This window comes from Cynocephalus volans, chromosome 4 (genome assembly GCF_027409185.1).
Source record: "Cynocephalus volans isolate mCynVol1 chromosome 4, mCynVol1.pri, whole genome shotgun sequence".
Lineage (NCBI taxonomy): Eukaryota > Metazoa > Chordata > Mammalia > Dermoptera > Cynocephalidae > Cynocephalus > Cynocephalus volans.
Genome location: NC_084463.1, coordinates 168,175,364 through 168,187,605, shown reverse-complemented (window position 1 = coordinate 168,187,605; position 12,242 = coordinate 168,175,364). Strand labels below are relative to the sequence as shown.

Genomic DNA, 12,242 nt, shown 5'->3' with positions numbered 1-12,242 from the left:
CTGGGGGTCTGTGCCCAGCCAAGGCCCATCCAGTGCAGCCCAGCCCAGCCAGGTCCTCCCTCCCGGTGGGTCCACAGGGGCAGTCCTGTGCCTCACCTCGCTGGGGCCAGAGGGGGCCTGGGAGCAGAGGTGGGCAGTGGCAACAGCGGCAAAGTGGCAAAAACGCGCTGGCCAGGCTTTGAGGGGTGAAGTTCTGGACTGGGCTGCAGCCGCCTGCTGCTGTCATGGGGCTGGGGCGGGCGGTCCTTTCTCCTCAGGCCTCAGTCTTCCCCATTGGTAAAGGAAGCGGCTGGCTCTGGACAGTCCAGGCCATGTGGAGCAAGCTCCGAGACGTCGGGCGTGGTCAAGGACGGTGTACCCCGCCACGCCAGCTCAGAGGCTGCCAGGCCTAGGGAGGGGCGGGCGGGTCCCACCATCTCAGGGTCCTGGGCTAGGGGAGGATTTCCTCGCTGGAGCCAGGAGCAGCCAGAGGTTGTCCCCGCAGCGACTGTCCCCCCGCCCTCCGCGTGGCTTGTGGCCTGGGCCCCACCCGGGACGTTCTTGGGCCCGCGAAGCCTGGGGCCGCCTGGGACCCCATCCCGATGTCCGCCTGGCATCGTCCGTGTCAATGCGCGGCCGCGCAGCATTTACGAGTCCGTCTATCTCAACGAGGAAAACGAGGATCTGGAGAGCGCAAAGCAGAGCCGGGGCCCAGGGCCACCAGCGCCTTTTGCAGTGACCGTCACGAACGTCCCTGGGCGTGGGGGACGCCGGCAGCAGCGCCGGCCAGCGCGGCCCGGGACGCGAACCCTCGGCCCCAGCGCGGCTCCAGCAGGCGGCGCCCGTCTCCAGGGGGCGCCCCCGCCTCGACGTGCTCACTCCCGCGCCGCGGACGCGCGCGCGCCGTCTCCTGCGCTGCCCGTCCGGCCGCCGTCCGTCGCCTCGCGCGCGCGTGCGCGCGCGAGCGTCGTGCGTGCGCGCACGCGGCGTCCCAGAGCGCGGCGCTCGCAGCCGGAGGCGGCGGCTGAGGCGGAGGCTGTGAGGCGGCTGCGGCCCGCGCTCCGCGCTCCTGCTCCGGGGCTCGTCAGCCGAGGCCGCTCCCGGGGCTCGAAGATGCCGGCCGTGTCCAAGGGGGACGGGATGCGCGGCCTGGCGGTCTTCATCTCCGACATCCGCAACTGTGAGTGGCCCCGGGCGCCGGACCGGGCCTGCGGGCGGGGGGCGGAGGGCGGCGCGGGGCTGTGGGCCGCAGTGCGAGGCGGGGGTCTGGGTTGCGGGCCTGGCGCAGGCCAAGGTGCGAAGCTGGCGGGGCCCTGGGCGGGGGTGCGGGGTGGGGGTCTGGGGTGTGGTTCTGGCGGTGGGGGTTGGGGGCTGGAGTGGGGGCGTAGGCCGGGGTGCGGGATGGGGTCTGGGTGCGGATCTGGCGGCGGGGAGGGCGCAGGCGGGGGCGGTGGGATGAGGGTGCGGTGCTGAGACCGGGTGCGGGGGTGCAGGCGGCGTCCCGCACCCGCGCCCCTTTTGGCTGTGGCACCGACCGGGGGGTTCCGGCCAAGACGCCCCCCCCCAGCATGATGTCATCTCGGTCTTTCTAGTAATGGAGCGTTTAACTCAGCGTTTTCCAAAACGGCATTGATGTTCGCTTGGGGAGTGGAAATCTAGAAACGGTCCTCCGGGAAGCAGCTCTGTGACACGGCTTATCACGCCCTGATGGGAGCTCACCCGCTAAGATTGAAGTGACTCATTCCCGGAGGGCATCAGACGGGGGCAGTCGGGGTGTGGGATGGCTTCGGGAACTGCGCTGCCCGATGTCTCGGTTACAGACCGCCTCTCAGGGACGCGGAGTCCCCTGCGGTGGAAAAAATCCACACCAAAAAGCCAGGAAGGCATGGCCTGTAGAAAGGACAGCGGGTGGGTGCATGGTCCACAATCAATTGGGCTTTGGCATGCAGAAAGTCTTTCTGGTTATCAGAGACGGTCTCCTTTCTTAATTTAAGATAGAAAAAAGCCAGTTTCCGGGTTTGGTGTGTTTATTTTTTCCTTGTCATCCAGCAAATGATTGACTTCCTAATTTTTATTACCTTAGGTTTAATGTAAATTTTCAGGAATTTTTGTGACCTTATTACTGGCAGATGCTGTTGAACTGAACCTTCTCTTTAAACCCTCACCTCCTTAGACTACGTGCAGGACCAGGATGCTAGTCTGCTTCTGCCAGACTCGGTATTGTGGAGGGGTAGAAGACTGTGTGTCCCTTTCCCTACTCAGAAAAAAAAAAAAAAAGCATAGAAATACATTTTAGATCAGGACTTTCACAAGTAGGGCGTCATTCTCTTTTTTTTTCTCTTCTTTTTTGCTATGTAACGAAATTACGGAGACAATAACATTCACGATCATAATGTATTTTGTAAAACCGTGTATTACTTGTTAAGGGGACCCCTTGGACAAAGGCTTAGCAGCCTTAAATTAGCTATGATGTCTGTCCTTTCATTTTGGAAAATATTGCATTGGGTAGAGCATTGAGATTGAAAACTGTTTTCTCAGACACTGAACACCCACTTATTAGATATATGTTCTGTGCCAGGTCCTGCATTTGATGAGATGGTGCCTACTGTCTAGCGAGAACTCTAAATGCTTGTTGAACAGCTGTGTGGATCAGACTGTCTCCACCTTGGCACAGCTGACATAGGGGCTGGATTATCCTTTGTTGTGGTGGACTGTCCTGTGCAGCACTAGATGCCTTAGTTGTGACAATCAAAAATGTCTCCAGGCATTGACAAATGTCCTCCGAGGGGCATTGTTGTCCTTGGTTGAGAACCTCTGGTGTAAACCAATGAATGAGACAATCCCTCCCCTAACGGAGCTATTAGAAGAAGGGTACCTAGTTCTTCTTGGTGGAGCCAGGTCTCTTGTTTAATATGGCCCCCTTCCTCAGAAACACCTTTCCAACCTCACTGTTGGGTCGCCTTCTCATCAGCCATAGCACTGTTCTCCTTCAAGCAGTGTCCTCAGTTTGGTGTTGTTTTTTCCAGTGCACTCTGTGTCCCCCACTGTAAGCTTTCACAAGGTGGGGACCCTGTATGTCTTGCTCATCACACCATTCCTCCTGTGCCTGTCACAGCATCTGGCACTAGATGTGTGCCCAGTGAACAGATAGACGAGTGCGCCAGAGAAGACCTCACCTAGAAGGTGATGCTTGGCTGGTTTTGTCCAGAGGGCACTTCAGGCAGAAGGCCAAGGTGTGCAGGGAGCAGCAGGGAATTAACGTTTGAAACAAAGTGTGGGCCAGTGCCTGGAGATGGGATTGGAGAGCAAATGAGGGCTAGAGCCAGTCTGATCTTGACCCCGTGTTGCAGGGAGGGGGTCAGTCCTTCCCCCTTGCCCTGTCCTGCTTTGATTTTGTGTGCTTACTGTCTTCCCATTGTGAAGGTGAGTGATTTGAGCAGCCAGGATCTGTGGAGAGAGGACACTGAGCTGGCAGCCAAGGTGCTTGATCCCGACTCTGCCTCTTACCAGCTCCATGACTAGAAGCCACCAGCTACTGAGCCTTAGTTTCCCCAACTGACAGAAGTCTGTTTCAAGTCTGAATTTGCAGCTCCTTTTTACCTTTCTTCTTTTTTTTTTTTTTTTTTTTTTGTCTTTTTCGTGACCAGCACTCAGCCAGTGAGTGCACCGGCCAGTCCTATACAGGATCCGAACCCGTGGCGGGAGCGTCGCCGCGCTCCCAGCGCTGCACTCTCCCGAGTGCGCCACGGGCTCGGCCCCTTTTTACCTTTCTGACTAGTTTTTCTTCCTTCAAGACTCTGTGCTAAGTATCTGAGGACAGTGTGTAAGGGGCAGTAGGAAATATGGTGGCATGTGCTCTGCATCTGTTTGCACTTCAAGTTAGTGTCCACACCCAGGCACTGGCTGGGAGCATTACTCTTCTTACCATAGGCAGCAGTGAATATGTACTAGAATTCGAGAAGGTTCCCCATGTCATGCAGTTCCACTCAAACCTGTAGATTTTGTCATTCAGGTAGTGAACTAATTTAGTGTCTCATAAAATTAACTTGATCCTTTCTGATTAACTTCAAGCCAGGGACCACTGAGTTTGGCTAATATGAGTTCAGTGTGTGGGAGTTAATGAACTGTTTTCTCTCTTTTTTAAAATTGTCATTAATTTTAGTCCAGGGCTGGCCCGTGGCTCTCTTGGGAGAGTGTGGTGCCAATAACACCAAGGCCACGGGTTCGGGTCCCTACATAGGGATGGCTGGTTAGCTCACCACCAAGTCAAGGGTTAAGATCCCCTTACTGGTCATCTTTTAAAAAAAAATAACAATTCTAGTCCTTTTATTTAGTCCCAGTTCTTAAATAATTCTTTATTTTGAAATGATTATGAATTCACAGGAAGTTGCCAGGAAATGGATAGGGAGGTCCCTGGCATCCTTCACCCCACTATTCCTAATGTGCATATCTTGCATAACTATAGGACAGTTTTAACACCAGGAAACTTACATTGGTACAAACCACCAGGCGTATTCAGATTTCATTAGTTTTATGTGCGCGCGCACGTGTGCGTGTCTGTATGAGTGTAGTTCTATGTGGTTTTAGCACGTGCAGCTCCCTGCAGCCCCTACCTCAGTTCAGACTCAGGGCTGTTCCATTATCACAAAGCTCACTCATGCTACCCTCCCCCCCGCACCGCCTGCAACTGCTAGTCTGTTCTCCATCTCTATAATTTTGTGATCTCAAGGATGTCATATAAATGGAATCGTAATATGTGACTTTTTTTTTTTTTTTTAAATTAAAGATGACCAGTAAGGAGATCTTAACCCTTGACTTGGTGTTATCAGCATCACACTCTCCCAAGTGAGCCACGGGCTGGCCCTTATGTGACATTGAGACCGGCTTTTTTCACTCACTACAATTCTGTTGAGGTCCATCCAGCGTGTTGTGTTGCTTGGCATTATATTCTAGCAAAGGATTCTAAAAAAACAAAAGAACTGCCAAAATTGGGAAAATAAGATAACTATTATTTACTATTCATTCAGTTATTATGGAACTTTCGTTTGCTTTTACACAAGTGATGTATCTGCAAAGGAGCGTCATATATTATTTAATTAACACATGTCTTAATGTCTTGCTGTTGACGTGCCAACGTTAGGCTATTGTTGGAAATAGAAAACTGCTGAAAATGTTGTTGGACTCTGAGAATTGACTGCAAAATAATCAGGACTGCAACAAACGGGAGAAGTGATAGGTCCTTGTTGTAAGACCAGTCACGTTGCCAGTGGGCAGGAAATTGCTATCTCTTCCTCTGTGCATGGGGTGCTGGTGCTGTACAGATGAATCTAGATACTTCTATCATGGTTGGAGGCATTTTATTTAATCCTTCCAGGTACTCAAAATGAAGAGAAACAAGTGGAGAGATGTGATTAGCAAGTTGGTGAACGTGAATTTCCAGTGTTACAGAAGAAAGCTTTCTGCTTCTGCTGCACGTGCAGTGATAAGCTGGTGGAGTAATTATTAGCTCTCTGCTCAGTGGCACAAAACTTGGTCTCTTCCATCTCTGTTAACTTTGTTGAAATTGGACACTCCTTTGAAGTATATTTTAGAGTGACTAAAGTTTAAAAAATTTTAGGGGCTGGTCAGTTAGCTCAGTTGGTTAGAGTGCCGCCTTGTAACCCCAAGGTCACAGATTCAGATCCTCGCACTGGCCAGCCACAAAAAAGAAAAAAAACTATTTGTTTGTAAAATTCCAATTGTTATGAGTCATAAATTGGACATAGAGGAACTGAACATAAAAATTTAAATTCTGCTCAAACTTCAGTGTAAAACTTAAATATGAAGTTGCTATCTGATTTTCCTGTATGGTAGTAAAGGCCAGAATCATAGTCAGTCTGCTTTTATATTTTTGAAAGAATCTCCAAAGTTAAAAGTTCATTTTGTCTTTCTTGACTGTACATTCTTAAAATGCTGACTTTTAAAAAAGAATGCTCTTCTTGCATATTTTCTTTTGCACTCATGCATAGTTTATATTCCTTGGAAACCAATTTAGGAAGTGTGTGACGGAGGGTAAGGAGAGGGACGAACCTCTGAGCCAGAGGAGGAAGTCTTTGCTCCAGGTTGAATTTTTCTGCCAAGGTTGGTGGTTGCTGCTTCTAGGAAACACCTGCATGTTCTTCGTAGGTTTTCCTTCTGGCTCCTCTGAAGGCTGGGGTCACTCATCTTCTCTTAGGACAAGTTGAAATGTCCCGGTGATAAGCATGTTCCATGCCAGATATGTAGCATTACTTTTCATTCTTCTTAAAATGATTTCATTCTGTTGCTTTTGACAACAATATGTGTTAAGATTTTGTTGTCCCAGAGTTACTGAAGAGGCTATCTTTGTGGGATTAAGTAGCATTTCCTTGGCTTTTAAAAAAAATCAGCTAGAGTCAGACCAGAGGGGAAGATTGGAGTCTAGTATATTTGCACTTGTATGAAGAGAGAATTTGAACATGTGGTGTGAGCTCCTGAGCAGGAGCTTGGAACCTCACCTGTCTGTGTAGTAGGTTCTTGAGCATGGGGCCACCTTCCCTTAGCTCAAACTTCAGAATTTGTAAGGTTCCAAAAACCAAAAGTCTTTTTGTAGATTTATGGTAAACTTGTTTGGCTAAATGCTGGACCTGCACTGTGGTGAGGCTCTGTGTGGTCTTGCTCCCATGTGGGTGTTCCCAGGTCTTCTGCAGACTCTTTCCTGTGCTCACAGGACACTGCCCTGCCTGCTGCCATGGGGGTGATGTGCTTCTTCCTAAAGTCTGAGCAGTGCTGAGTTTGGAAACAAATTTGGCCTCAGGTTTCAGATAAGGGATGGTAGATCTGGTCCTGTTGTGTGAGATGCTGTGGGGTCAGAGACAAACGGGCTGAGTTCTAGTGCATGCTCCTGCATTCAGGATTGGTGTGTGGGGAGTAAGAGGACATCAAGATGCACAGGTGGGACCGTGCACTGAGGACTGGTCTGATTGACAGGTGGAAGGTCACAGAGGGAAGGCAGAGAAAAGTAATGGAGGCACACAAGGTGCTTGAACATCTGTAAAAGACCGATTCCAAGTTAAGCTTCGGAATGGTCCACCTTTGTGTGTGGCCTTGTCGAGTGAGCCTTCTTTTTTTCCGTTGAAGTGTGTCTGGTCCATGTTCCCTCCCCCCATCTGTTGTGATCACACGAGTGTAGAATGAATAGAGATGTCCCCCTCCCATCCCGCCCTTGCACGTTGCTGGTCAGCACAGAATCTGGCCTGATTTAAGCAACATCAAGGTTTGATATTGAAACTTCAAGTTTGGGAGTTAGAAAGTTGGATGGCTTCTATTGGCTTCCAGAGCTGTATGGAATAAACTAAATAACTTTTCCTCCAGTTAAAGAAAATAAGTTGAATTAACTCAAAACAGAAATGAACAATCTTTAGTAGGCCACATGATGTCTCAGATATAGATTACAAAACTGTATTTACTTATTGTGGCAGCATTTACCTTCTTCAGAACCTTCCTGGCTTTGGTGTGAACATTGAAATGTCTTGAGAAGCAGTATGTGCAGTTTTATTGTGAGAGCATTTCAGGGTGTGTGGGTTCAAGTGGGTGCTCCCATACAGAAGTGGGAGCTGAGGGGCCGGCCCCGTGGCTCACTCGGGAGAGTGTGGTGCTGGTAGCGCCGAGGCCGCAGGTTCGGATCATATATAGGGATAGCCGGTGCACTTACTTGCTGAGCGTGGTGCCGATGACACTGAGCCAAGGGTTGCGATCCCCTTACCGGTCAGGAAAAAAAAAAAAAGGGAAGTGGGAGCTGAGGCTGTGTGATAAGAGTAGCTCTGTTCCAGAGACAAGGCTGTAAGGCTGCAGCCGAGATACATAGACTAAATAGTAAATGGGTAGGACCCAGTGCCATCTCCACAATAGTGTCCTGGAGACCAGAATTGAGAAGAAGACAAGAAGAGCATGGTGCAGCGGGATACACAGCACCAGGGAGTGAGAGGTGAGTCCCAGGGACGGGTCCTTACCCAAGGAGCTGGGATGGCCTGTGAGATGCCGTGCCAGCTTGTAGCCACACTCTGGTCCCTGCCTGCCTTTCAGACATCACTTCCTGCCAACTCATCATGCTTTTCATTCAACATCGTTGGGAGAGACTAATAAGACCGGGGCCCACACTCAACTAGTAATTAGAGTGTGGGAAATGGGGTCACAAAGGCTTCTATCAAGTGGGAAGCTGGGAGGAGCACGGGGTGGGGCCGCTGGTGTTGGGGGTGGCTGCAGGATCTTCAGAGGGGCAGTGATGTGCCCACATCTCTTCTGTGCCCCTGAAGGAGAGGGAAGTCCTTCTGACAAGGCTTGGCCCTGTGTAGTTCACTTGGCCTCCTGATAGCTCAGGAGACTGGGTTAAATGGCTGACTTTTGCAGGATGTGTTCATTTAGTAAATAAACTTCTAGCCAGTGGTTTTGGTTAGGTCCTGGTTCTGCTCCCCTTCCTTTCCTGCCTTCACAGATTGTGGCCCTGTTGAGAGCTTGGAGTCTTCACTTTTGCCCGTAATTTAAACTCAGAGTGATGGTGGATTTGCATTGATTTCTCTCCTTGTGTTCAGGATAGTTCCTGTTAACCTTTCTTCCCACCTGCCTGGAGACTTGGGGGTCTGCCTGCAAGGACTGCTTGGAAGTGCAGAGACCAGCATCTAAGTTGGATTGCTTGGTTTTGGTTTTACATTGCTTGTCTTACCTTTAAAGTCCCTACTGATGGCAACACAAGGGTATAACGAGGATTATTTAGTGTACCTAAAGCACCTTGAGCTTCTCAGGGCAGGCGGTACCATAGTAGGATTTACAGTTTGGCTTTTCTGTGGACCACCTCCTTCACGTGATGCAGCTGAGATAGCAAGCACCGTATATGTTTCCATCATAGTTTAAAGAGCATTGAAAAGAGAGCACCAAATTGATGTCAAATAGTCTTTTAAAAAAGCCAATAGAAAACATATAAATGAATATTTCAGGACACTTTGGAATTGCACTTATTGCTGTGGAAAAATGCAGTTCTGTAGCATTGTTTGCTCATGTACAGAATAACCAGATCAGAGCCTCGTTGTGAACCCTGAGGTGCTGCTTTGCACTGTCTGTGACTGAGTTCCTGCTGAAGGCACCTACCTGCAAGGAGCCTTCTGTCAGTCATCCTGCCCTATAGATTCCTCACAATGTGTTACTGCTTTTAATTAACTTGTGTCTTTTGTTCAGTTAATTCTCTATTTAAAATTTTGTTGCCTTATTATTTAACTACAGTTTGAGTTGTCCTTGCTTAGAGTAGCATGTCCAGCTCTCCAAAGAGCTGAAGAGGTGGAAGAGAAGGAAGAGGCAAGGGTGAGGTCTGTGGATCAGTTGGTGCCCCGTCGTTCAGTTCCTGAGGCTTGGCCTTTCTGAGCTTGTTCTCCGTGGAACGGCGGTGTGGATCCCCGTATGTGATGTTGGTTAAAGAGGAACCAGAGATGCAAGGTTCTTTTTAGTGTTGATGTCTCCTTGAGAAGTGTTCTTGAATGCAGCATTTGCTATAGATCTAATTTAAATTTGTTTTTGTTTTTTTTTTTCAAAGATGACTGGTAAGGGGATCTTAACCCTTGACTTGGTGTTGTCAGCACCACACTCTCCCAAGTGAGCTAACTGGCCATCCCTATAGAGGGATCTGAACCTGTGGTCTTGGTGTTATCAGCACCACATTCTCCCAAGTGAGCCACGGGCTGGCCTTGTTTTGCTATCTTTTTGATGCAACCCCAACAGTGAAGGGCATTTTGAAGGTATTATTTTAAAATTTACTTCCTTATTTTGCTAGATTCTATTTTCTGCCGTAATTGTATAATTAATTCATCCATTCAGCAAATCCATTAAATATCTGCTCTGTGACAGGCATTATTGTAGGCACTGAGGACTCAGTGGTTAGCCAGATGGACAAAATCCCCCTACTTTCAGAACTTATATTCTTGTGAGAATAGACAGACAAAATGAATGAGAAAAACATATATGTATGTGTCTCTTTCCATACATCTGTTCATCATAGAGAAAAATAAAGTAGGGAAGAAGACTAGAGAGTAGGGAAAGAGTTTGCTACTTAAGGAAGGTGACAGGTTAGGTAGCTTGGAAAGGTAAATTTTAAGGAAACTGGAAGGAAGTATGGAAGTGAACCATGGAACATCAGGAGGAGAGCTCTCTGCGTGGAGGCACAGGGGCCCTGTGTGCGGGTGTGTGCTGTAGGGGGTCGGCAGAGTGAAGGTGTGGTGAGCAGGAGTTGAGGACCGCAGGCAGGAGTGGGGCACAGGTCATGCATGGCCTCGTGGGAATCCTTTGGAGGTTTTGAGCACAGGAGTGATTTGGTCCTAATTATTTTTGCTTTTATTAAGATCATCTGGCTTTTGTATTTGGAATAAGCAGTCAGAGCAAGGGTTGAAGCAGGGAGACAGCTTGGGTGGTATTGTCACACCCAGTTGGGAGACAGGGCTGGCTTGGACCAGAGAGAGGTGTTAGAATGGCCACAGTCCCCGTGTGCATTGTTCTGGTGCTTTGAAGACTCTGCTCTAAGTGTTAGGCTTGCACTGTTTCCAGATAAGTCTGCTACCATTTTTATCATTGTTTATGTATATATAATGCATCTTTTTTCTTAATTACTGGTTTTAGGCAATTTGATTTATGATGTGCCTTGTAATTTTTGTCATGTTTCTTGTGCTTGGGATTTGAGCTTCTGAGATCAGTGGGTTTATAATTTTCATCAAATTTGAAAAATCTCAGGGCAGGGGAGGAGGAGGCAGGCAGACCTGCTGAGATAGGAGGCCCAGGTGAGAAAGGTGAGGCCTGGGGAGGTAATTAATACATAAATATGAACTATTTCTTCAAATATTTTTTCTGTCCTCTCCCCTCCTTTGGACGCTCCAGTTACTCATTATAGTTTATTTTACTGTTTCTTTGCCTTCCTGGTAATTTTTTATTGGTTGCCAGACATTGTGGATTTTACCTTCATGGTGCTGAATATTTTTGTGTTTCTTTAAATATTTTTGAGCTTTGTTGTGGGATGAAGCTTATTTGGGAACAGTTTGATCCTTACAGGGTGGGACCAGAGTAGCCTTTACTCCAGGGCTAATTTTACCCCACTCTTGAGGCAGTATCCTTCTCGGAGCTCTACGTAATGCCCTGTGTTTTTTAATTTTTTAATTTTTTAATTTTTTAAAAAAGATGACCGGTAAGGGGATCTTAACCCTTGACTTGGTATTGTCAGCACCACGCTCAGCCAGTGAGCAACCGGCCATCCCTATATGGGATCCGAACCCGTGGCCTTGGTGTTATCAGCACCACACTCTCCCGAGTGAGCCACAGGCCGGCCCGATGCCCTGTGTTTTATGAGGGTTTTTCTTCCGGCTTGGGACCCCAATGCTAGCTGCAGTGCTGTTACCTCCTGCTTTCTGGTGGCTCTTCCCTCGCCTGAGGGAGTTTCCTGTCTCTCAGTTCTCCTTGCAGCAGACCTGCTCTGGCTCTCTGCCTTGCAGACCAGCCTCCAAGCCTCCCTGAAATCTCAACCCTATCTCCTCAATTCAGGGAGACCTGCAGGCTCTGCTTGGTACCCCTCCCCAGGCAGTGGGCTGGAACAGCTGCAGGCTTACCTTGCTTGTTTGCATCTCTCAGAGACTACTGTCTTCCATGGTCTGTTGTCCAGTGTCTGAAAGCTATCATTTCATATATTTTTGTCCAGGTTTTTAGTTATTTAAGGTGAGAGGGTAAATCCAGTTCCTCTTTGTGGCCAGTAGGTTTTGGGGAGAGATGTCGAGTATGCAGTTATATATATAAGACTGGAGTTCAGAGAAGAGGTTGGGGGTAGAGGCAGAAGTATGGGGCATTGTTTATAGATGGTGTCTAAAGCCATGAGCTTGGGGAACTCACGGAAGGAGTGAGTGGAAGTCACCAAACACAGCCGGCGCTCCCCTGGTGAGCTGTGTGCCATCTACTCACCTGATCTCATGAAGATAGCTCACAGTCGGTCCTGTGGTTCTCCTGCTTTATGGCACGGAAGCCCAAGGCCATACACCTGCCTGTTGGGTGGTAGGGCTCAGTGTTCAGACCCTCATGCTGCATCATCTCCAGAAGGATGTAAAGAGTCCGGGGCGTGCTGGCACCATGTGGTCAGGGAGATGTGGGGGACTAGCCGAGTGGAGGAGGGGGTGGGTAGGTCACATGAGAGGACTGGGCCTTCGTGAACCCAAAGGCAGAATAATGGGAAACATGAGGCTCAACTC

General features: G+C 49.0%; 1 protein-coding gene across 2 annotated transcripts in view; it reads left to right on the top strand.

The window, feature by feature from the left end:
• The first annotated feature begins 976 nt into the window (after positions 1–976).
• AP2A2 (adaptor related protein complex 2 subunit alpha 2) overlaps positions 977–12,242 on the top strand; it is a 110,930-nt gene continuing 99,664 nt past the window's right edge. For both annotated transcript variants that reach the window (XM_063093427.1, XM_063093426.1), the window contains exon 1: positions 977–1,159. In XM_063093427.1, coding sequence (XP_062949497.1) covers positions 1,093–1,159 — 67 coding nt within the window. In that variant the 5' untranslated portion in view covers positions 977–1,092. The remainder of the gene's footprint in view (positions 1,160–12,242) is intronic.